The sequence below is a fragment of the Pseudophryne corroboree genome, chromosome 1 (genome assembly GCF_028390025.1).
Source record: "Pseudophryne corroboree isolate aPseCor3 chromosome 1, aPseCor3.hap2, whole genome shotgun sequence".
In the NCBI taxonomy this organism is placed as follows: domain Eukaryota; kingdom Metazoa; phylum Chordata; class Amphibia; order Anura; family Myobatrachidae; genus Pseudophryne; species Pseudophryne corroboree.
The window spans coordinates 365733663-365758594 of record NC_086444.1 but is presented as its reverse complement, the minus strand read 5'-3'; the positions used below and the strand labels follow the sequence as shown (position 1 = coordinate 365758594).

Below are 24932 nucleotides of genomic sequence, written 5' to 3'. Positions count from 1 at the left end.
GAGGGGGCGGGGCGATGACGCGGCGAGCCGTGATTGGCTCGCGGCGGCCATCTTGAATTTCAAAAATGACGCTGAGGCGCCATTTTTGAAACTGGTACCGCTCCGCTGCCAAACTCTGCAATAGAAAGGTAAATTTCCCCCGCCCGCACCGCTGCCGCAACCCGCCGCCGCCCGCACCGCTGCCGCAACCCGCCGCCGCCCGCACCGCCGCCACAACCCGCCGCCGCCCGCACCACCGCCGCCTGCACATCGCTATCGCTGGGAAAAATCGCTGGCCTCTTAAAGTGTCAGCGATTTTGACTAACTTTTGCAGCGACATAGCCAAAATTGACTTGCCTGCACTGACTATTTTTCCCAGCGATAGCGACCTAGCGGGGACGCGCATCGCTATCGCTGGCTGTGTACACACGGAGCGATCTGCACTAACTTTCTGAGCGATTTTGACTATATAGTCAAAATCGCTCAGTTATATCGCTCCGTGTGTATGCACCTTTAGAGTTGAAAACAGACTGAAGTAGGATGTTTTGACATTGCTCAAAAGCATAAACGTTCTTTGTCATTTCCAAATATTCTCAAAACTTTCCACATATTACTAAGGGGCCTAGTCATTATCCAGTATGGGCCCATTACTCATGGAAAAACACAAGTTTAGGCCCATTCATTATTAGGGGCTCGATAGGGCATTCAACAAACTCTGAAAACTGAAAGCTTGCAGGAACCAACACCAGTGGTAAGTATCACTGCTACTTCTGTAGCAATGGGGCAGATGTATTAAGGCTGGAGAAGTAATAAAGCAGTGATAAGTGCAAGGTGATGATGCACCAGCCAATCGGCTGCAATATGTAAATTGCCATTTAGGAGCTGGCTGGCTGGTGCGTTATCACCTTGAACCTATCACTGCTTTATCACTTCTCTGGCCTTAATACATCTGCCCCAAGTGTTAAAGTGTTAGGGATCACAGGGATAGTTTTTCGAAACAGCTGTCCCCACACCAGAACAATACTGAACTGCTCCAGTAGATAAGTATCCACCGCCACAACAGTTGGATATTTAAATGAGTGGCAGCCATCCTGTCCCCAAAAGATACATTGAGCAGTTAAATGAAGTAAAAAGTATTCCTGCCCCTTGTAATTGGAGGCTCAGATTTGCACAGGCTCAGTATGCAAACACAAAAGTCACAACATGTGTTATAGGACTCCACCTTTATAAGGGATTACCTTTTGATGAAACGTTAGCAAATTTAAATAAAACCTAACTTACTGAGGGGCCCTACACTGTGTTATTGACTTGTCAGTTACTTATACAGGCATTATTGAAGCATGGTCACTTAGACTATTGGGCACTGCATATAATTAACCCCAAAAATGGCTGCTTACTGCAGACCCAACCCTAACACCAGGCCTTCTCTTCATACTCTGCATTGCCAACCACTACTTGTCACTTCCAATACTTCTCACTAATCCATAGACTGAAAAGCAGCTACTTGATTGCAGTCCCCTCACAGCACCATCTCATACGTCCCATGCTATCCCCTCTCACCATTATAGTGCGTCACTGCTTCTTCTTAGCAGGACAAGGTTGGCTCCTTTTTGGAATCATAGTGGGGTAATGATCAGGGTGACTGTGTTAAATATCCAGAGCATGTATGTAAAGCATAAATAGAGAACTGCTGGGTTATCAACACCAAAGGAAACATGGGCCCAGCCCATCGGTCATTCCAGGTGAGGATTTGGACAGAATATTTCCAGAAACTGCAGGTGGGTGGACTTGGAATAAGTACCAAAATAAAATAAACCTAAAGACATAATAGCATCCAGGACTAGAAAATGTAACAAACACAAACAAGACACAGCAGAACACCTGTGTTCTGATGAGACTAAAGCGGATCATTTTGGCCTGAATGATAAGAGGTATGTATAGTAGAAATCAAACAGGGCACACCAGCCAAATAACCCCATCTTCACCATGATGCTTTTCAGCCAGTAGCAGTCTCGCCAGGATTAGTAGGGACAAGAGGATATTGAGCTTCTCCCCTATAATTTGGGTAGAGGGTGGTTCAGCAGCCAGGGTTGTGCATTGAAGTAACTGGGACAATGATGCTAGCAAGGTTTCAGGAGTGTGTAAATTGTGTGAGCAACCCTGGTATCTTTGCCACTTGCTCCCATCTACAATCACCCCCTGCACTAGACTGCCTGATTTACACTATAGTCAGGCCTGGCCAAACTGTGGCTCTCCAGCTGTTGTGAAACTACACATCCTAGCATGCCCTGCCACAGTTTTAGCATTCCCTAATAGCAAAACTGTAGCAGGGCATGCTGGGATGTGTAGTTTTACAACAGCTGGAGAGCCACAGGTTGGCCAGGCCTGCTATAGTCGTTTTACACTATAGCAGGAAGACTAGTGTGGGGTCCCTCCGCAATAAATTTTGTGAGACCCCTGGCTATTTAGTGCAGGGCATAGGTACGGGACTCTCCCTGACCTTGCAAAGCTTCAAATAGGCACTGAAAACTCACCTGTTCATCAAAGCCTACCCTTCCGCATAACCTAGTCGTCACGCCTTGGCCATCTCTGCCTCGCTTACTTGCTGACACCTGACCACCATCCGCTTGCTTGTACCTCATGTCACCTGTCTGTCTCCCTCTCCCCCCTGGATCGTAAGCTCCTTAGAGCAGGGCCATCTTCCCTCCTGTTCTCACATCCCTCTTCTCTTGCACTTCAATTACAGCTCTCTTCTACTCAGCGACTGTCTATAACTGCATTTCCACTTGCTCGTGACTGCTAATCTTTTCCAGCGGCTGCCCGCCCCCAGTAATACGCCCTTTGCTTCTTTACATCTCAGCAGTATTGTGTACTGAGAACTGTGGTGCTAATTGTTACCTGTGCTCTCTTTTATTTTTCTGTGATGTTAAGTTCTGTGTACCCTGTGTTGTTCTAATGTGTGTTGTATGTACGGTGCTGCGAAACACTTGTGCCGCAGTATAAGTTGTAATAATAATAATAATAATAGGATTTTGGTATTTACCGGTAAATCCTTTTCTCCTAGTCCGTAGAGGATACTGGGGACTCCAAAAGGACCATGGGGTATAGACGGGATCCGCAGGAGCTTGGGCACACTAAAAAGACTTAATCTGGGTGTGAACTGGCTCCTCCCTCTATGCCCCTCCTCCAGACCCCAGTTATAGGAACTGTGCCCAGGAGAGACGGACATTTCGAGGAAAAGATTTTTGTTTAAACTAAGGGCTACCAACATACCAGCCCACACCACAAACATACCGTACAACCGGAGTAACTTTAAACCAGATAACAGTATGAATCAACAACAGCAACAAGCTGAAACAAGAAATACACATCCCGTGTATAAACAAATTTAACCAGCAAGAAAACACTGCAAGTAATAGTCCGCACTGGGATGGGCGCCCAGCATCCTCTACGGACTAGGAGAAAAGGATTTACCGGTAAGTACCAAAATCCTATTTTCTCTTACGTCCTAGAGGATGCTAGGGACTCCAAAAGGATCATGGGGTTTATACCAAAGCTCCAGAACGGGCGAGAGAGTGCGGACGACTCTGCAGCACCGACTGAGCAAACGCAAGGTCCTCATCGGCCAGGGTATCAAACTTATAAAACTTAGCAAAAGTGTTTGAACCCGACCAAGTAGCTGCTCGGCAAAGCTGTAACGCCGAGACGCCTCGGGCAGCCGCCCAAGATGAGCCCACTTTCCTGGTAGAATGGGCTTTTACTGACTTCGGCACCGTTAGTCCGGCCGAAGAATGAGCTTGCTGAATCGTACCACAAATCCAGCGTGCAATAGTCTGTTTTGAAGCAGGATGACCAATTTTGTTTGAAGCATACAAGACAAACAGCGCCTCAGATTTTCTGGTAACAGCTGTCCTAGTGACGTGGATCTTCAACGCTCTTACAACATCCAGAGATTTTGGAATCGCCACAGCTTCCGTAGCCACCGGGAGCACAATAGGTTGGTTAATGTGAAATGAAGAAACCACCTTCGGCAGAAATTGTTGGCGAGTCCTCAATTCCGCCCTATCCGAATGAAAAATCAAGTACGGGCTCTTATGAGATAAGGCCGCCAACTCTGACACCCGCCTGGCAGACGCCAGCGCCAATAGCATAACTACCTTCCAAGTGAGAAATTTCAACTCAACCTGACGCAAAGGTTCAAACCAGGAAGACATGAGAAACCATAAGACCACATCAAGATCCCATGGAGCTACAGGAGGCACAAACGGAGGATTGATATGCATTACTCCTTTCACAAAAGTCTGAACCTCTGGGAGGACAGCTAACTCTTTTTGAAAGAAAATAGACAAAGCCGAAAACTGCACTTTGATGGAACCTAATTTCAGGCCTGCATCTACTCCCGCCTGTAAAAAGTGGAGAAAGCGACCCAAGTGAAAATCTTCCGCAGGAGCCATTTTAGACTCACACCAGGAAACATACTTTCTCCAAATACGGTGATGTTTCGCCGTAACCTCCTTCCTAGCCTTAATGAGAGTAGGAATGACCTCCCTGGGAATACCCTTACGAGCTAAGATCTGGCGCTCAACCTCCATGCCGTCAAACGCAGCAAGTCTGGAAACACGCATGGACCCTGCAACAACAGGTCCTCTCTTAGAGGAAGCAGCCAAGGATCTTCCACCAGTAATTCCTGAAGGTCCGGGTACCAGGCCCTATCTTGGCCAATCTGGAATGACGAGAATCGCCTGAACCCTTGCTCGTCGAATGATCCCCAGTACCTTTGGAATGAGAGGAAGTGGAGGGAACACATACACCGACTGGAACACCCACGGAGACACCAGGGCGTCCACTGCACTGGCTTGGGGGTCCCTTGACCTGGAACAATACCTCGGGAGCTTCTTGTTGAGACGAGATGCCATCATGTCGATCAACGGAATTCCCCAACGTTTTGTCACCTCTGCAAACACCTCTTGGTGAAGAGCCCACTCTCCCGGATGGAGATCGTGTCTGCTGAGGAAATCTGCTTCCCAGTTGTCCACTCCCGGTAGGAAGACTGCTGACAGGGCGCTCACGTGTTGTTCTGCCCAGCGAAAGATTCTTGTGGCCTCCGCCATTGCCGATCTGCTCCTTGTTCCGCCTTGACGGGTTATATGCGCCACCGCTGTGATGTTGTCTGACTGTACCAGGACAGGTCGACCCTGAAGAAGGCTTCTTGCTTGCAGCAGGCCGTTGTAAATGGCTCTTAACTCGAGAACATTTATGTGGAGACAGGCTTCCTGGAGCGACCATTTCCCCTGGAAGTTTATTCCTTGGGTGACTGCGCCCCAGCCCCGGAGACTTGCATCTGTTGTCAGAAGTACCCAATCCTGGATACCGAACCGGCGTCCCCCCAGGAGGTGATGACTTTGTAGCCACCACAGGAGAGAAAATAAGATTTTACTTACCGATAAATCTATTTCTCGTAGTCCGTAGTGGATGCTGGGGACTCCGTCAGGACCATGGGGATTAGCGGCTCCGCAGGAGACAGGGCACAAAAATAAAGCTTTAGGATCAGGTGGTGTGCACTGGCTCCTCCCCCTATGACCCTCCTCCAAGCCTCAGTTAGGATACTGTGCCCGGACGAGCGTACACAATAAGGAAGGATTTTGAATCCCGGGTAAGACTCATACCAGCCACACCAATCACACCGTACAACTTGTGATCTGAACCCAGTTAACAGTATGACAACGTAGGAGCCTCTGAACAGACGGCTCACAACAATAACAACCCGATTTCTTTGTAACAATAACTATGTACAAGTATTGCAGACAATCCGCACTTGGGATGGGCGCCCAGCATCCACTACGGACTACGAGAAATAGATTTATCGGTAAGTAAAATCTTATTTTCTCTGACGTCCTAAGTGGATGCTGGGGACTCCGTCAGGACCATGGGGATTATACCAAAGCTCCCAAACGGGCGGGAGAGTGCGGATGACTCTGCAGCACCGAATGAGAGAACTCCAGGTCCTCTTTAGCCAGGGTATCAAATTTGTAGAATTTTACAAACGTGTTCTCCCCCGACCACGTAGCTGCTCGGCAGAGTTGTAATGCCGAGACCCCTCGGGCAGCCGCCCAGGATGAGCCCACCTTCCTTGTGGAATGGGCCTTGACAGATTTAGGCTGTGGCAGGCCTGCCACAGAATGTGCAAGTTGAATTGTGCTACAAATCCAACGAGCAATCGTCTGCTTAGAAGCAGGAGCACCCAGCTTGTTGGGTGCATACAGTATAAACAGCGAGTCAGATTTTTTGACTCCAGCCGTCCTTGAAATATATATTTTCAATGCCCTGACAACGTCCAGCAACTTGGAATCCTCCAAATCGCTAGTAGCCGCAGGCACCACAATAGGCTGGTTCAGGTGAAACGCTGACACCACCTTAGGCAGAAAATGAGGACGCGTCCGCAGTTCTGCCCTGTCCGAATGGAAAATCAGATATGGGCTTTTATACGATAAAGCCGCCAATTCTGACACTCTCCTGGCTGAAGCCAGGGCCAGTAGCATGGTTACTTTCCATGTAAGATATTTCAAATCCGCCGATTTGAGTGGCTCAAACCAATGGGATTTGAGAAAATCCAAAACTACATTAAGGTCCCACGGAGCCACTGGGGGCACAACCGGGGGCTGTATATGTAGTACTCCTTTTACAAAAGTCTGGACTTCAGGAACTGAAGCCAATTCTTTCTGGAAGAAAATCGACAGGGCCGAAATTTGAACCTTAATGGACCCTAATTTGAGGCCCATAGACAATCCTGTTTGCAGGAAATGTAGGAATAGACCCAGTTGAAATTCCTCCGTGGGGGCCTTCCTGGCCTCACACCACGCAACATATTTTCTCCAAATGCGGTGATAATGTTGTGCAGTCACCTCCTTCCTGGCTTTAACCAGTGTAGGAATGACCTCTTCTGGAATGCCTTTTTCCTTTAGAATTCGGCGTTCAACCGCCATGCCGTCAAACGCAGCCGCGGTAAGTGGAATAGACACGGTCCCTGCTGAATCAGGTCCCGTCTTAGAGGTAGAGGCCACGGATTTTCCGTGAGCATCTCCTGAAGTTCCGGGTACCAAGTTCTTCTTGGCCAATCCGGAGCCACGAGTATCGTTCTTACTCCCCTTTGCCGTATAATTCTCAGTACTTTGGGTATGAGAGGCAGAGGAGGAAACGCATACACTGACTGGTACACCCACGGTGTTACCAGAGCGTCCACAGCTATTGCCTGAGGGTCTCTTGACCTGGCGCAATACCTGTCCAGTTTTTTTTGTTGAGGCGAGACGCCATCATATCCACCTTTGGTTTTTCCCAACGGTTCACAATCATGTGGAAGACTTCTGGATGAAGTCCCCACTCTCCCGGGTGTAGATCGTGTCTGCTGAGGAAGTCTGCTTCCCAGTTGTCTACTCCCGGAATGAACACTGCTGACAGTGCTATCACATGATCTTCCGCCCAGCGAAGAATCCTTGCAGCTTCTGCCATTGCTCTCCTGCTTCTTGTGCCGCCCTGTCTGTTTACGTGGGCGACTGCCGTGATGTTGTCCGACTGGATCAACACCGGCTGACCCTGAAGCAGGGGTTTTGCCAGGCTTAGAGCATTGTAAATTGCTCTTAGCTCCAGTATATTTATATGAAGAGACATCTCCAGGCTTGACCATACTCCCTGGAAGTTTCTTCCCTGTGTGACCGCTCCCCAGCCTCTCAGACTGGCATCCGTGGTCACCAGGACCCAGTCCTGTATGCCGAATCTGCGGCCCTCTAACAGATGAGCACTCTGCAACCACCACAGAAGAGACACCCTTGTCCGTGGCGATAAGGTTATCCGCTGATGCATCTGCAGATGCGATCCGGACCATTTGTCCAGCAGATCCCACTGAAAAGTTCGTGCGTGGAATCTGCCGAATGGAATTGCTTCGTAAGAAGCCACCATCTTTCCCAGGACTCTTGTGCATTGATGCACAGACACTTTTCCTGGTTTTAGGAGGTTTCTGACAAGTTCGGATAACTCCTTGGCTTTCTCCTCCGGAAGAAACACCTTTTTCTGAACCGTGTCCAGAATCATTCCCAGGAACAGCAGACGTGTTGTCGGGGTCAACTGAGATTTTGGAAAATTCAGAATCCACCCGTGTTGTTGCAGCACTACTTGGGTTAGTGCTACTCCGTCCTCCAGCTGTTCTCTGGACCTTGCCCTTATCAGGAGATCGTCCAAGTAAGGGATAATTAATACGCCTCTTCTTCGCAGAAGAATCATCATTTCGGCCATTACCTTGGTAAAGACCCGAGGTGCCGTGGACAATCCAAACGGCAGCGTCTGAAACTGATGACAGTTTTGCACCACGAACCTGAGGTACCCTTGATGTGAAGGGCAAATTGGGACATGCAGGTAAGCATCCTTTATGTCCAGGGACACCATAAAGTCCCCTTCTTCCAGATTCGCTATCACTGCTCTGAGTGATTCCATCTTGAACTTGAATTTTTGTATGTACAGGTTCAAAGATTTCAGATTTAGAATAGGTCTTACCGAGCCGTCCGGCTTCGGTACCACAAATAGCGTGGAGTAATACCCCTTTCCCTGTTGTAGGAGGGGTACCTTGACTATCACCTGCTGAAAAAACAGCTTGTGAATGGCTTCCAATACCGTCGCCCTGTCTGAGGGAGACGTTGGCAAAGCAGACTTTAGGAACCGGCGAGGGGGAGACTTCTCGAATTCCAACCTGTAACCCTGAGATACTACCTGCAGGATCCAAGGGTCCACCTGTGAGCAAGCCCACTGTGCGCTGAAATTCCTGAGTCGACCCCCCACCGCTCCTGAGTCCGCTTGTACAGCCCCAGCGTCATGCTGAGGGCTTTGCAGAACCCTGGGAGGGCTTCTGTTCCTGGGCAGGGGCTGCTTGCTGCCCTCTCTTACCCCTTCCTCTGCCCCGGGGCAGATATGACTGTCCTTTTGCCCTCTTGTTCTTATAGGACCGAAAGGACTGCGGCTGAAAAGACGGTGTCTTTTTCTGTTGGGAGGGGGTCTGAGGTAAAAAGGTGGATTTTCCGGCAGTTGCCGTGGCCACCAGATCCGATAGACCTACGCCAAATAATTCTTTATACGGCAATACTTCCATATGTCGTTTGGAATCCGCATCACCTGACCACTGTCGCGTCCATAAACTTCTTCTGGCAGATATGGACATCGCACTTACTCTCGATGCCAGAGTGCAAATATCCCTCTGAGCATCTCGCATATAAAGAAAAGCATCCTTTAATTGCTCTATATTTTCAGTCAGGGAATCCGACCAGACCACCCCAGCACTGCACATCCAGGCTGAGGCGATGGCTGGTCGCAGTATAACACCAGTATGTGTGTATATACTCTTTAGGGTAGTTTCCAGCCTCCTATCAGCTGGATCCTTGAGGGCGGCCGTATCAGGAGACGGTAACGCCACTTGTTTTGATAAGCGTGTGAGCGCCTTATCCACCCTAGGGGGTGTTTCCCAGCGCGCCCTAACCTCTGGCGGGAAAGGGTATAATGCCAATAACTTTTTTGAAATTAGCACTTTTCTATCTGGGTTAACCCACGCTTCATCACATACATCATTCAATTCCTCTGATTCAGGAAAAACTACAGGTAGTTTTTTCACCCCCCACATAATACCCCTTTTTGTGGTACTTGCAGTATCAGAGATATGCAAAGCCTCCTTCATTGCCGTGATCATATAACGTGTGGCTCTACTTGAAAATACGTTTGTTTCTTCACCGTCGACACTAGATTCAGTGTCCGTGTCTGGGTCTGTGTCGACCGACTGAGGTAAAGGGCGTTTTACAGCCCCTGACGGTGTCTGAGACGCCTGGGCAGGTACCAACTGGTTTTCCGGCCGTCTCATGTCGTCAACTGATTTTTGTAATGTGCTGACATTATCACGTAATTCCATAAACAAAGCCATCCATTCCGGTGTCGACTCCCTGGGGGGGTGACATCACCATTACCGGCAATTGCTCTGCCTCCACACCAACATCGTCCTCATACATGTCGACACACACGTACCGACACACAGCAGACACACAGGGAATGCTCTTATCGAAGCCAGGACCCCACTAGCCCTTTGGGGAGACAGAGGGAGAGTTTGCCAGCACACACCCAAGCGCTATAATATATACGGGAACAACCTTATATAAGTGTTGTATCCTTATAGCAGCTTAAATATATAAAATATCGCCATAAAAAGTGCCCCCCCTCTCTGTTTTACCCTGTTTCTGTAGTGCAGTGCAGGGGAGAGTCCTGGGAGCCTTCCTCACAGCGGAGCTGAGCAGGAAAATGGCGCTGTGTGCTGAGGAGAATAAGCCCCGCCCCCTATTCCGGCGGGCTTTTCTCCCGTAGTTTGTAATATCTGGCAGGGGTTAAATACATCCATATAGCCTCAAGGGCTATATGTGATGTATTTTTTAGCCATAAAAGGTATTTACACCCAGGCCGATGAAAAATTTCTTTACAAATCCTTTAGGGATTTCATTTGGGGGTCTAGAAGACCCAGGATAGGTTTACTAAAACTTCAGCAATCTAAAAATAATGGAGGAGTCAACCTGCCTAACCTAAAATTATACAGCCATGCAGGAGTCTTGCGATACATTAGAGACTGGCTACATAGGACAGATCTTTACACTGATTCCTCGATCGACCAATCCTTCTTACCCAAACAACATCTTTTGACTTTCTTACACTCGCAGAAAGAGGACTTGGTAGATGAGATTGTTAGGAACCCTCTGCTTATGGTTACATGGCGAATATGGCACTATACACGGAAACAAAATAAGTTAAACTGTCACCACTCCCTTTTTCTGCCGTTTGTTTTAAATCCGGAATTCCAAAATGGCAATGCCTCTACACCCTTTATAAGATGGGCGGAGGTTGGGGTTCCATGGGTTCGTGCATTGGTTGACGTGAACGATCATAGGCCCCTGTTGGTTGAGGAAATACTGACTACATATAAGTTACCTAGATCTAACATTTTGGCAATTTACCAAGCTCAACATTACGTGAGCTCAGTGATCCGAACTTTGTCTCCCAATGACTGGTCGAATTCCCTAGATTTATTATTGGCTAGACCAATGAGAGGGGGAAAGACTATATCTCTACACTATAAGCTTCTGAACTCCCCACTAGACCATGATCTTATTAGTACGGGACTTTCTTCTTGGAAAGCAATTTTTCCTCATGTTACCATTGATAAGTTACTAAAGTCCTTATGCTATTCCCAGTCTGTACTTTCTTCAAGTATGTATAGGGAAATGTTCTACAATATATACCACAATGGGTATATCTCCCCCCACCGCAGGTTCGTGATGGGTTTGTCCGACACCGATAGCTGCCCTAAATGTGGCAGGTCCAATGCCACCTTTGTCCATTGTATGTGGGAGTGCCCTTTGATAAGGCAATTCTGGACCTCAGTTAACCGCTTCGCCTCTACATGCCTGGTAAGCTACCTTCCGCTTTCAGCGGAGTGGGCTATATTGGGGATACTACCTACGACAATTCGGGTCTCAGGTGAAAGTAAAAAACTACTATTGATTATCTCAGCTGTAGCACGAAAATGCATATTACAGGTGTGGGCTAATGCGCAACCCCCATCCCTTTCTTTATTTAGAAACAAATTGTACTATGTCTTCCATATGGATTGGTTGGAAACAACTCTACATAAGGAATCCCATACGTCTTCTTTTTTTCAACTATGGGAGGGCTTTATAGATTCGCTGAACCCGGAGCTCAAACGTCAGATACACACTTGTTTTAGATACACCTCCTGGTATGAAACACGTATGCTCTTGGAAGACCCTCCAATAGCTTTGACTCAACCACATTGATTTTTTCTCTTTCTAGGAGGAATCTCCGGAAGGATGGGGGGGTGGGGGGGATGGAGAGGGGGACTACCGACCATGCCCCAATAGGGGACCTAGGGCTTTATACTAAACCTAAATATCTACATGGATGTGTCTTTTTGTAATGGCCACATGACAGGTTTGGCAATCTGCTATGCCCATTGTTCCAATGTACCTAATATTTTTGATGTTTGGGATAATGCGATGTTATGTATGATTATGCTCTGATGAATAAAGAGAAAATTAAAAAAAAAGGTATTTACATTGCTGCCCAGGGCGCCCCCAGCAGCGCCCTGCACCCTCCGTGACCGTTGGTGAGAAGTGTGTGACAAACAATGGCGCACAGCTGCAGTGCTGTGCGCTACCTTCAAGAAGACTGAAGAGCCTTCTGCCGCCGGTTTCTGGACCTTCAATCTTCAGCATCTGCAAGGGGGGTCGGCGGCGCGGCTCCGGGACGAACCCCAGGGTGAGACCTGTGTTCCGACTCCCTCTGGAGCTAATGGTGTCCAGTAGCCTAAGAAGCCAATCCATCCTGCACGCAGGTGAGTTGAACTTCTCTCCCCTAAGTCCCTCGATGCAGTGAGCCTGTTGCCAGCAGGACTCACTGAAAATAATAAACCTAAAAACTTTTTCTAAGCAGCTCCTTAAGAGAGCCACCTAGATTGCACCCTGCTCGGACGGGCACAAAAACCTAACTGAGGCTTGGAGGAGGGTCATAGGGGGAGGAGCCAGTGCACACCACCTGATCCTAAAGCTTTATTTTTGTGCCCTGTCTCCTGCGGAGCCGCTAATCCCCATGGTCCTGACGGAGTCCCCAGCATCCACTTAGGACGTCAGAGAAATTCTGGCTCTGGGAGATAGACTTATCTTCCGGTGCATGTGCAGGTGAGACCCGGACCATTTGCTCAGCAGGTCCCACTGAAACACCCGGGCATGAAACCTGCCAAATGGAATGGCCTCGTACGCCGCAACCATTTCCCCCAGAACCCGAGTACAGTGATGGATTGACACACTCGTCGGCCTCAGAAGTTCCCTGACCATCGTCTGCAGTTCCAGAGCCTTTTCTTCTGGAAGAAATACTTTCAGTAAATCCGTGTCCAGAATCATGCCCAGAAAAGGCAGCCGAGTGGTCGGAATCAACTGAGATTTTGGCAAATTGAGTACCCAACCGTGCTGTCGCAGAACCGACAGTGACAAATCTACACTTCTCAGCAACCGTACCTTGGACCTCGCCTTTATCAGGAGATCGTCCAAGTACGGGATAACTGTAACCCCTTGTTTGCGAAGGAGAACCATCATTTCCGCCATGACTTTGGTGAAAATCCTCGGAGCCGTGGAAAGCCCAAACTGCAACGTCTGAAATTGGTAATGAGAATCCTGTATCGCAAACCCGAGGAAGGCCTGATGCGAAGGATATATCGGGACATGTAAGTAGGCATCCTTTATGTCGACTGACGCCATAAAATCCCCCCCTTCCAGGCTGGCAATTACCGCTCGAAGAGATTCCATCTTGAACCTGAAAACTTTCAAGTATGGATTGAAGGATTTTAGATTTAGAATTGGTCTGACCGAACCGTCCGGTTTCGGCACAACAAAGAGGCTCGAGTAGAACCCCTCCCCCCGTTGGGACGAGGGAACGGGTACAATGACCATCTGTAGACACAATTTTTGTATCGCTGCCAGCACCACCTCCCTGTCCGGAAGAGCTACTGGTAACGCCGAAATGAAGAACCGGTGAGGGGGTATCTCCCGAAACTCCAGTTTGTATCCCTGAGACACAATCTCTAGGACCCAAGGATCCAGGTCTGATTGAATCCAGACCTGACTGAATATTTGTAGACGGCCCCCCACCGGTCCGGACTCCCCCAGGGAAGCCCCAACGTCATGCGGTGGACTTGGTAGAAGCAGGGGAGGACTTTTGGTCCTGGGCGCCTGACACTGCAGGTGGTTTCCTTCCCCTTCCTCTACCTTTTGAAGCGAGAAAGGACGAACCTTTTCCACGCCTGTATTTATTGTGACGAAAGGACTGCATTTGCTGATGTGGTGCCTTTTTCTGTTGTGTGGGAACATAAGGAAGAAAAGAGGACTTACCAGCAGTCGCAGTCGAGACCAGGTCAGCCATGCCGTGCCCAAACAAGACAGTACCTTTGAAGGGTAACGCTTCCATAGCCCTCTTGGAGTCGGCATCAGCATTCCATTGATGGATCCACAACGCCCTCCTGGCTGATATCGACATGGCATTGGTTCTTGAACCCAAGAGACAGACGTCCCTCGCCGCATCCTTCAGGTAATCTGCAGCGTCCTTGATATAACCGAGAGTCAAAAGGACATTATCTTTATCAAGGGTATCCATATCATTAGCTAAATTCTCAGCCCATTTAGCAATAGCACTACTCACCCATACCGACGCCACAGCAGGTCTGAGCAGCGCACCCGAATTAGCGAAAAAGGACTTTAGAGACGTCTCCAGCTTGCGATCCGCCGGATCTTTGAGAGCTGCCGTGTCAGGAGACGGAAGTGCCACTTTCTTAGACAAGCGAGATAGAGCTTTGTCAACATTTGGAGATGACACCCATTTTTCCCTGTCATCAGAGGGGAACGGATATGCCATGTAAATCCTCTTGGGAATCTGCCACCTCTTATCCGGCGACTCCCAAGCCTTTTCACAAAGAGTATTCATTTCATGAGAGGGGGGAAACTTCACCTCAGGTTTTTTTCCCTTGAACAAGCAAATCCTTGTTTCCTGTACCGCAGGTTCATCAGAAATGTGTAAAACATCTTTTATAGCCACAATCATGTATTGAATACTCTTAACTAATCGTGGATGTAAAGCAGCCTCAGTGAAATCGACCTCGGAATCAGAGTCCGTGTCGGTATTAGTATTCACTACTTGAGTAAATGGCCGCTTTTGCGACCCGGATGGGATCTGAACCTGAGACAAAGCCTCTTCCATGGACTTTTTCCACTCCTGCATCTGTGACTCAGACTTATCTAACCTCTTTGATAAAGAAGCTACATTCGAATTTATCGTACTGAGCAATGCGAGTAAATCAGGTGTCGGCTGCGTCGACAGTCCCAAATCTAGCCCCGCATCCGCTCCCCCAATAACCTCCTCTGGTGAATAACATTCAGCCTCAGACATGCCGACACGTAGCACCGACACACAGATACACACAGAACGTCCCAGCTAGGTGACAGGCCCACAATGAAGCCCAGATAGAGGACACAGAGGGAGTATGCCAGCTCACACCCCAGCGCCCATATATCCCAAGAAAAGATATATGTACCCAGCGCTGCTTTATAATGATAAGAAGCACCACACTGCGGCGCCCCCTATCTGAATATCTCCCCGTTACTTGTGAAAGGAGCTGTGGAGGTCCCGGCAGCATCTCCTTTAGCTGCATGTTGAAGGAGAAGATGGCGCCTGTGAGCCTCGGGACGAAGCTCCGCCCCCTCCCGGCGCGCTTCGGCCCGCCAAATTTGAAAATGAAAAGATGCCGGCGGGGGTTTTAGAAACGGTGCAGAGGCACCGAAAAACTTTCTGCCGGCCCCGAACTCCAGTAACATGCTGCCCAGGGCGCCCCCCCCCCAGCGCCCTGTGATAACCGTTGGTGATGTGTGTGGGAGCATGGAGCGCAGCGTTACCGCTGTGCTGTACCTTCCGTTACTGAAGTCTTCTGCCGTCCTGAAGTCTTCTGTTCTTCTCATACTCACCCGACTTCTTTCTTCTGGCTTCTGTGAGGGGGTGACGGCGTGGCTCCGGGAACAAGCAGCTAGGCGCACCAAGTGATCGAACCCTGTGGAGCTAATGGTGTCCAGTAGCCGAGAAGCAGAGCCCTTAACTAAGTAGAAGTAGGTCTGCTTCTCTCCCCTCAGTCCCACGATGCAGGGAGCCTGTAGCCAGCAGGTCTCCCTGAAAATAAAAAACCTAACAGAAAGTTTTTTTCTAGAGAAACTCAGGAGAGCTCCCCTAGTGTGTGTCCAGTCACTCCTGGGCACAAAGTCTAACTGGGGTCTGGAGGAGGGGCATAGAGGGAGGAGCCAGTTCACACCCAGATTAAGTCTTTTTAGTGTGCCCAAGCTCCTGCGGATCCCGTCTATACCCCATGGTCCTTTTGGAGTCCCCAGCATCCTCTAGGACGTAAGAGAAAATTAATTGGGTAGTATTTTGAGACAAAATGTATTTTCCATTGAAAGAGTCGGCAGTTTAACTTTTTCTACTTCTCAGCACATTGAGATAGACAGGGGTTTATTTATGAAGTTCTGGATCAGGGGTGGCCAACCAGTCAGAGTCAAAGAGCCAAAAAATCTTGTTAGGTACGTCAAAGAGCCGAAGGCGAGCATGCAAAAATGGGGTGTGGCCTTGTGCCTGCTAGGCACCACCCCTGGTATAAAATACATTGAAAAGGCCAGATCCGCATAAAATACATTTTTAAAGCCAGATCCAACATAAAATACATTGAAAAGGCCAGATCCGCATAAAATAAATTTTTAAAGCCAGATCCAACATAAAATACATTGAAGAAGTCACTTCCGCATAAAATTACTGAAAAAGCCAGAACCACATAAAATATAATGAAAGACGATTCACATAGTACACTTCAGCTCTCCCATGTGTCACTTCAGCCAGCACCCTGCTGTGTCACTCCAGTCAGCTCCCCCACTTGTCACTCCTGCTATCACCCTCCTATGTCACTTCATCCAGCTCTCCCATGTGTCACTCCTGCTAGAACCCTCATGTGTCACTTCAGAGCCCCCCAACTCATGCCATTGTAGCCGCTCCTTATTACCCCTTTCACACCACGCAAATATCCCGGTATCGATCCGGCATATTGCCGGGTCGACAAGGGTTGGTGTGTGGTGTGAATGGGCCATGGTCGAATTCCTGGGTCACCTGACCCGGTAATTCATCCCGGGTTATAAGTAGTGTTATTCCTGGGTTGAATACTGGGTCAGTGGCAGCATAACTGCTAGCAACATATGCTGGATGCGAACCTTTCTTATACGTAAAAAAATTTTTTACTCTGCATAGTCAAAGAGGATAACGGTGCAGATTGATATCGGAGGCTGTATAGACAGCACAAAGGGGAATATATACTTTAGGAACTCTTGTATTAATACAATAGAAATTTTCGGGATATTTGTTAGAATATAATCCCATTTATTTGGTTTTATATATGGGGTATAAAGTTTGGTTATTCAGGTTATAACCTATAGACATGATTTACATTTACTAGCTTTCAGCGCTGGACACTCCTCTCCGTTGTTTTCGGTTTGCGACCCGGGACCCGTTTACTACTTAGGGAGAGGTGGCGCGGAGATGAGCTCATCTCCCAGCACCGCCTCCACCCCTGCTGCCCCCCCCCCCCTCCCTGCAGCTATGGCAACTGACCCAGCAAATTGCCGGGTCGGGAAGCCACCTGTTAGGGTCCAATGCCAGATCCCACCCAGAAAGGACCATTTCTAATTCACGGGTGGGATCCTGCATTGGCGATGTGAAAGGGGCTTAAGGATCCTCTGTTGGACGGTGGGTGTTTTACCTCTATTATCTGGCTCCCTCAGTCCACAGCCCTCGTAGTGCTTCCGCGTGTCTTTCTGGAGTGCAGTGGTTACCGGAACTGTTGTGGTAAGGTGACTTCAAGTGTCGGGAGCCACATTTAAAGAAAGAAAGAGCCACATGCGGCTCAAGAGCCACAGGTTGGCCACCGCTGTTCTGGATTATAAAACCCAGCACTTATGACCGTATTTATGCCTGACATTTAAAAGGACAGTGCTTTTATTAGCAAAGTAAGCATTGGGTTTTACAACCAGGCGCTTCATAACTAAACTCCACACTTTGACTTTGTGGGGGATTCTCTTGAATGTAAATGTATATCTAGGTTTATGCTCGGTGGACAGTCAAGGAGTACTGGTGCATACTAAGTCATTTGCAATTGGTAAAAAGCCTCTATGTTCAAAGCTAATACAGACTAATAAAAAGACAGCTGCCAGAAGTGGTTCAACTAAGCACCTACCAAATGGAAGAGTAATTATTCAATTCTTCTTCTTGGAGGGACTCTTCAGCCAAGAGGGGAATTCAATTAGGTGCGGGGTTTGTCTCACAGGGAATAGCTCTGGGTTTAACGCCCACAGTTATTCAATTAATTGTCATTTTCCTTGTGTGGTAAACCATGGGTTAATGTGCGCTAACCCATAGATTCCACACAAAATGCTGGAATCTAAGGGTATCCCTGCATGTTAAATACAAAATTAACCTTTTAACACAGTTTTTCCTTGCAGCTCCTGAAGCTGCGAGAAAAAAAATCCACCCGCTGCAGCTTAGTGAGTTGGGTTCCCACAGCTAACTGAATCGTGCGGCGTGTGCAATTAGCTGTGAGGTAAACCCTGCGCCTAACTGAATCTACATCCAAGTGTGTGACAAAGAATTGACAAATAGAAATTATTGACAAATAAAAAGTTCACAGACCTATGCGTTTTTACAGCCGCGATTTTGAAAACAGGCCACTTATCAGGGATTTTTTTCAGGGACCTTCGGGGCTAATTGGATAGCCCTGGAGGATCAATTAGCCTGCAATAAATTACTGCAGGCAATTGAATTCCCCCCTTCAGTATCAGTGTTCGCAAAAACGCGCTATAGCGCGTTTTTTACCCGGTATTGATGTTCAGGGACTCACTTTTCCAACATGTGTGAGTCCTCTGGGACGCGCTCCGCTGCAGCCAATCCCTAGCCTGGCAGATTGATTGGCGTGGTGGCCCGGCGGCAGGCTTTAAAAACTAGGAGGTGGAGCCTTGCCAGTCAGGACATGACAGCGCAGCTCCGTGGCAGCGATCCTCTGTGACATGGGGTATCCCGCGGCTGGGGAGGGGGTTTGGCTTCTGAGTGCCGCCAGTGGTCCGTGGCCGGAGAGAGGGGGGGGGGGGGGGGGGGGGGTCGGGTCGGGTCAGGTGCACGGTAAGAGCTCGTTATAAGTGGCGTGGGGAGAGGGGGGCTGTCTGTTCCCGCGGTGGGGGCTGGTTCAGGGACGGCATTACAATGAGTCTCACTGACTCATTAAATGCCGCGACCAGCGCTGCGCCTGTTCGCCCGCCCACCGCCAGTGTCCCAGAGCCTGTGTATGAAGACGGCCACTGCACAGCCAGTCACTCGGGTCCTGTCTCCCGGCCAGTAAAAGGTTCGCTCTCCTTCTCCTCCCACTCAAATGCTGCCTGCGTTTTACTAATCTAAACTCCCCCTCTATTGCTGCTGACACGGACACCGGGCTGGAAGGGGAGGACTGGGGCAGCTCTCACAGCCCTTGCCTACTTCTATTACACCCCTGTCCTGACCGTCCCCGGCGCCAAACGTCCGTCGGAGGAATGTGCAGAGGCACTGGCAGCCGTGTCCATGCACAGTAGCAGCCCTAGATTATATACACCACTGACAAGCAATGCTACAGTAGTACAAGCCTCTCTCTCAATCACTCCCTTTCCTCTGCCTCCATCTATCCCCTCTCTCTCGGTCCCCCCCCCCCCCCTCTTTCCATCTCCCCCCCCCCTTTTCTCTCTCGCTCTGTCAGTCTCGTTCCCTCTCCCTCTCTGTCCGCCTCGTTCCCTCTCTCTCTCTGTCCGTCTCGTTTCCTCCCTCTCTCTCTCTGTCAGTCTCCTCGTTCTCTCTCTGTCCGTCTCCTCGTTCTCTCTCTGTCCGTCTCCTCGTTCTCTCTCTCTGTCCGTCTCCTCGTTCTCTCTCTCTCTCTGTCCGTCTCCTCGTTCTCTCTCTCTCTCTCTGTCCGTCTCCTCGTTCTCTCTCTCTCTCTCTGTCCGTCTCCTCGTTCTCTCTCTCTCTCTCTGTCCGTCTCCTCGTTCTCTCTCTCTCTCTCTCTCTGTCCGTCTCCTCGTTCTCTCTCTCTCTCTGTCCGTCTCCTCGTTCTCTCTCTCTCTCTGTCCGTCTCCTCGTTCTCTCTCTCTCTCTGTCCGTCTCCTCGTTCTCTCTCTCTCTGTCCGTCTCCTCGTTCTCTCTCTGTCCGTCTCCTCGTTCTCTCTCTGTCCGTCTCCTCGTTCTCTCTCTGTCCGTCTCCTCGTTCTCTCTCTGTCCGTCTCCTCGTTCTCTCTCTCTCTCCGTCTCCTCGTTCTCTCTCTCTCTCTCTCTCCGTCTCCTCGTTCTCTCTCTCTCTCCGTCTCCTCGTTCTCTCTCTCTCTCCGTCTCCTCGTTCTCTCTCTCTCCGTCTCCTCGTTCTCTCTCTCTGTCTCCTCGTTCTCTCTCTCTGTCTCCTCGTTCTCTCTCTCTGTCTCCTCGTTCTCCCTCTCTCTCTCTCCGTCTCCTCGTTCTCTCTCTCTCCGTCTCCTCGATCTCTCTCTCTCTCTCTCTGTCCGTCTCCTCGTTCTCTCTCTCTCTCTGTCCGTCTCCTCGTTCTCTCTCTCTCTCTGTCCGTCTCCTCGTTCTCTCTCTCTCTCTGTCCGTCTCCTCGTTCTCTCTCTCTCTCTCTGTCCATCTCCTCGTTCTCTTTCTCTCTCTCTGTCCGTCTCCTCGTTCCCTCTCTCTCTCTCTGTGTCCGTCTCCTCGTTCCCTCTCTGTCTCCCCACCTCTCTCTCTGTCTGTCCCGACCCCTCTCTCTGTCCGTCTCTCTCTTCCCCTCTGTCAACCCGCTCTCTGTCAGTCTCCCCCCCTCTCAGTCAGTTTCTCTCTTCCCCCTACACCCACCTCACTCTCTTCCCACTACACCCAGTGATCACAAAATATGCGCTATAGCGCATTTTACGCACTACAAGCAGAGAGGTCTCTAAGTGACCAGTGCGTCTCTGCTAATAATACTGTTTCAGTGCCTCTCTTGCCATCAAATCACCACCGGTAGCTTCTCCCCATTCAATAGCGCTGCCCGCAGCTTCTCCCCGTCCAAAGTGTATAACGTGCTCTGCCTGGCTCAGTGTGTGTATAGGTGGTTCTACCTGGCGCAATGTATATAACGTGCTCTGCCTGGCGCAATGTGTATAACGTGCTCTGCTTGGCTCAGTGTGTATAGCTGGTTCTACCTGGCGCAAAATGTATAATGTGCTCTGCCTGGCGCAAAGTGTATAATGTGCTCTGCCTGGCACAATGTGTATAACGTGCTCTGCCTGGCACAATGTGTATAGGTGGTTTTGTTTGGTGCAATGTGTATAACGTGCTCTGCCTGGCACAATGTGTATAGGTGGTTCTGTTTGGTGCAATGTGTATAATGTGCTCTACCTGGCGCAATGTATATAACGTGCTCTGCCTGGCGCAAAGTGTATAACGTGCTCTGCCTGGCGCAAAGTGTATAACGTGCTCTGCCTGGCGCAAAGTGTATAACGTGCTCTGCCTGGCGCAAAGTGTATAACGTGCTCTGCCTGGCGCAATGTGTATAGGTGTTTCTGCTTGGCGCAATGTGTATAATGTGCTCTGCCTGGCACAATGTGTATAACGTGCTCTGCCTGGCACAATGTGTATAGGTGTTTCTGCTTGGTGCAATGTGTATAATGTGCTCTACCTGGTGCAGTGTGTATAAGCGGCACTACTGTGTGGTGTAATTTGGCACTATTATGTGGCCAAGCCCCTTCCCCACAAAGCCAGACCCCTACGTTTTTGGTGCGCGCCTTTGGCGCGCACTATCCATGCTTTGTAGTATGGGAGGGGGAGCACCAATTCACTTTCTGCCAAAAGGGCACCAAAATGTCTAGTTACAGCTCTGGTGCAGGGTGTCCTGTATGCTACAAAGCCCAGCAGCATCGTCACCCCATCCTCCCCCTTGCAACACTTTTGTTGTGTCCAAATCAAGTCCGTGTTTTTATATTTAAATCATTAATAAGATTAATAAGAACCTTCATTCCGATGGGACCCAAAAAAGGACAGTTAGGACCCCAATTTTTAAAAGTGAGGGGTCCCTGGGACCCACTTTTTTTTCGGTTCAGCGCGATCACTGAGTATGTGTTACTTTCCAGTCCTGACATCTTCACATATTCAACGTCTGCTCATATTAAGATCTTGAGTCTTGCAAGATCTTGTGCATGTGCAGCATGCCTGTCAAGAGACATCCTGCATTGTATCAGCCGCCAGAGAGGTAAGTCATTGTAAAGGCCCATACACACTGGGCGATTCTGAGCTGAAAGCAGCTCACTTTTGGTGTTTTGAGCTGCTTTCAGCTGAAGGCCGCCCAGTGTGTGTGCCTCGGCGATGAGCGCTGATGCGCGCTCCCGCTTCATGAACGGCGGGGTGGATGGCTTTTCATAGCGTCCTGCTATGGAAAGCCGCTCACCCCCGCTGACATCGCTGGGCGGGGGAGCGCTGTGTGTATGCACCGAGCAATTTTCATCCCAGCGATGTCAGCGATCATCGCTGTGAATACACGCTGGGCCAAAACGCCGCCCAGTGTGTATGCACCTTAACACCTTCCTAGTGGCTCTCTTTATAGCACATCTCAGCACTCTGACATCCTGCATGACTGCAATAAGCAGCGATGCAGGATGCCATTTAGTATGGAGAAAAGGAATAGTATAATGAGAAGACAGTGATCTATTGACATGTCACAGTGAACATAGCTAGAATTGGCATTTATTTGGGATTGTGTATAATGACCATATCATATACCTGTCAGCGGGTACATGCAGTTCTTTATTTAGCGTATCACTCAGCAACTTGGTGTAATTCTTGTTTTGTTGACCTCCAATCTTGCCAATGCTCTTCAGGCTACAAAGAGCACATGGTTCTGTTGAGCCCCCAAAACTCATTAGCTGGTCAGGCAGAATATGCACAGCGATGTACTATAAAAGAAAGACAATACAGGGCAATTCAATGGAAGGCACAGTATACTAACATAAAGGATCTAGGGAACTGCACTATAGATAAAGCAGTGGTTAGCAATGCATGCAGCTACACCACAGACCAAAACAAACAGCCACTAAATGCATCTTTGATATTAGGGGTGCGTACACACTGTGCAATTTGGCATCCGATCCGACTGATATCGGCCGGTTCGTTACGATATTGTATAGTGTGTATGCACGATACTGGATAAGATGCGCACTCCCGCGGGTTGTATCCAGCATCGCACGTCGGATCTGCATGCAGATCCGACGTGCGATATTGCTTACGAGGGCCATGCTGCATCCTCACTCATCCCCCCCTGTCGCAGCCGACATCGGGAGGTGTGTATGCACTTGCCAATGTCTGATCCAATCGCGGATAACATTGCATGGTTTGCGATGTCGTCCTAATGTGTACAAAGCTTAACGTTTATTTGCTCCATTAGCCATACGATTTACTGTATGACAGCCAAGGGATATCCATGCTGGCTGCATTTACTGGCAAATGCTTGAGGTTAGCATACGAGCCAATGATTGCTTGCACAATGGAAATACTCATATATGTGAACACGTAAGCACACACGGATAAAGGTAATCCAAAAGGCACTTCACGCACAACAGTCAATGAGCCCTAATAGCGTCCTCCCGTCCCCTCTTTGTACCTACTTTCATTATACTAATACCTTTTTTATATTTTCTGTAGATTGTAAGCTTGCGAGCAGGACCCTCCTACCTCTATGTCTGTCTCTTTGCCCAGTTTTGTTCTATAACTGTTGTTCTAATTGTAAAGCGCAACGGAATATATGCGCTATATAAGAAACTGCTAACAATAAAATATTTTTTATTTTTTTTCAAGTAGGGTTGTCATTTCTATGTCTATAATACTATGTAAATAATAAAATGTATCAGTCACATCCTGTGTAGTTATGGTAGATTGGGGCAATCCATTATAATGTATAGGTAAACTTTACTTTGGTTTTATCAGTGTACATACAGCCAATTCATTCAATAGACATTACCGCTACATATACTGCGGCCAGAAATGCGGCGACATCTTCTCACTGATGCCACCTACAGGCTGCGAGGGGAAGCACTGACTGTACTGCTGTATGGGTATTACCCAGGGGTCAGCAACACCGTGCATCTGTCGCCGGGCTCCGGTGCTACGTAGCAGATGTGTTACATGCCAGGGGGCTCAGACGTACATTTGGCTTACACAGGGTACGGCTGCCCACACCCCCTCCTCCTTCTCCTCATCCCCCGCTCCCCGTCTCGCCGCATACCTCTGCTGGCTTGCCGGTGGCCTTGGCGAGCTGCTCGGTCAGGCTGCACAGAAGGTTATCGGGGATCGCGTCCCGGGCCACATTGGTAAACAGATCGAAGATGGGCATGATGTCTCTGTGCAGGCGATGGTGGGCAAAATGGAGAGAGGAGGCCGGGCACAGAGCACGTGTGGCACAGACCAGTGTCCTAGTACTGACAGTCCCCGCTGGGATGCTGCTGCGCCCTCTGCCGGACACGGCGCAGAACAGCACTTCAGGCTCTCAGAATGCAGAGCTCTATCTAGGCCCGCGCTTTTCTATCACATCACATCACATGTATGTATTTTGGTTGAGACAATAGTACGTAATCCATTGTAGAAGAATCTTCTGCACCCATTTATTATTCTTAATTCAGAATTTAATTAAAATGGGTTCGATTTAAGAATTTTTATTTTTAATCAATCTGGTTATAATGTAATAATAATAATTATTTTATTTACATAGCGCTCTTTCGCAGGACTTATGGGCCCTACACACTTGACGACTGGCCGCCGAGCTGCCCGACGGCCAATACAGGGGTCTGGTGGTGGGGGTGTGTGTGTGAAGTTTCTTCACTCCCCCCGGCCCCATAGCCCTGCATGCTAATATGGACGAGATTGTCCATATTGGCTTGAAGGTATGAACGAGCCGGCACCAACGATGAACGAGCGCGGGGCCGCACATCATTTATCGTTGGTGCCTACACACTGAAAGATATGAACGATATCTCGTTCATTAATGAACGAGATCGTTCATATCTTTCAGTGGTATCGGCCAGTGAGTAGGGCCCATTAGTATTGTTAGTATTATATAGTTAAATATGAGTAAAAAAATAGGATTTTAATACCTACCGGTAAATCCTTTTCTCCTAGTCCGTAGAGGATGCTGGGGACTCCAAAAGGACCAAGGGGTATAGACGAGATCCGCAGGAGATCGGGCACACTAAAAAGACTTTGACTGGGTGTGAACTGGCTCC

At 48.9% G+C, this 24932-nt stretch overlaps 1 protein-coding gene across 1 annotated transcript in view; it reads right to left on the bottom strand.

Annotated features, from left to right (window-relative positions):
- The window catches only part of MIF (macrophage migration inhibitory factor), a 28054-nt gene extending 3860 nt beyond the window's left edge, over window positions 1-24194 (bottom strand). Inside the window, exons 1-2 of the mRNA XM_063912995.1 lie at window positions 23939-24194; window positions 22441-22613 (exon numbers count right to left, since the gene is read on the bottom strand). Coding sequence (XP_063769065.1) covers window positions 22441-22613; window positions 23939-24046 — 281 coding nt within the window. The 5' untranslated portion in view covers window positions 24047-24194. The remainder of the gene's footprint in view (window positions 1-22440; window positions 22614-23938) is intronic.
- Between the last annotated feature and the right edge of the window lie 738 nt (window positions 24195-24932).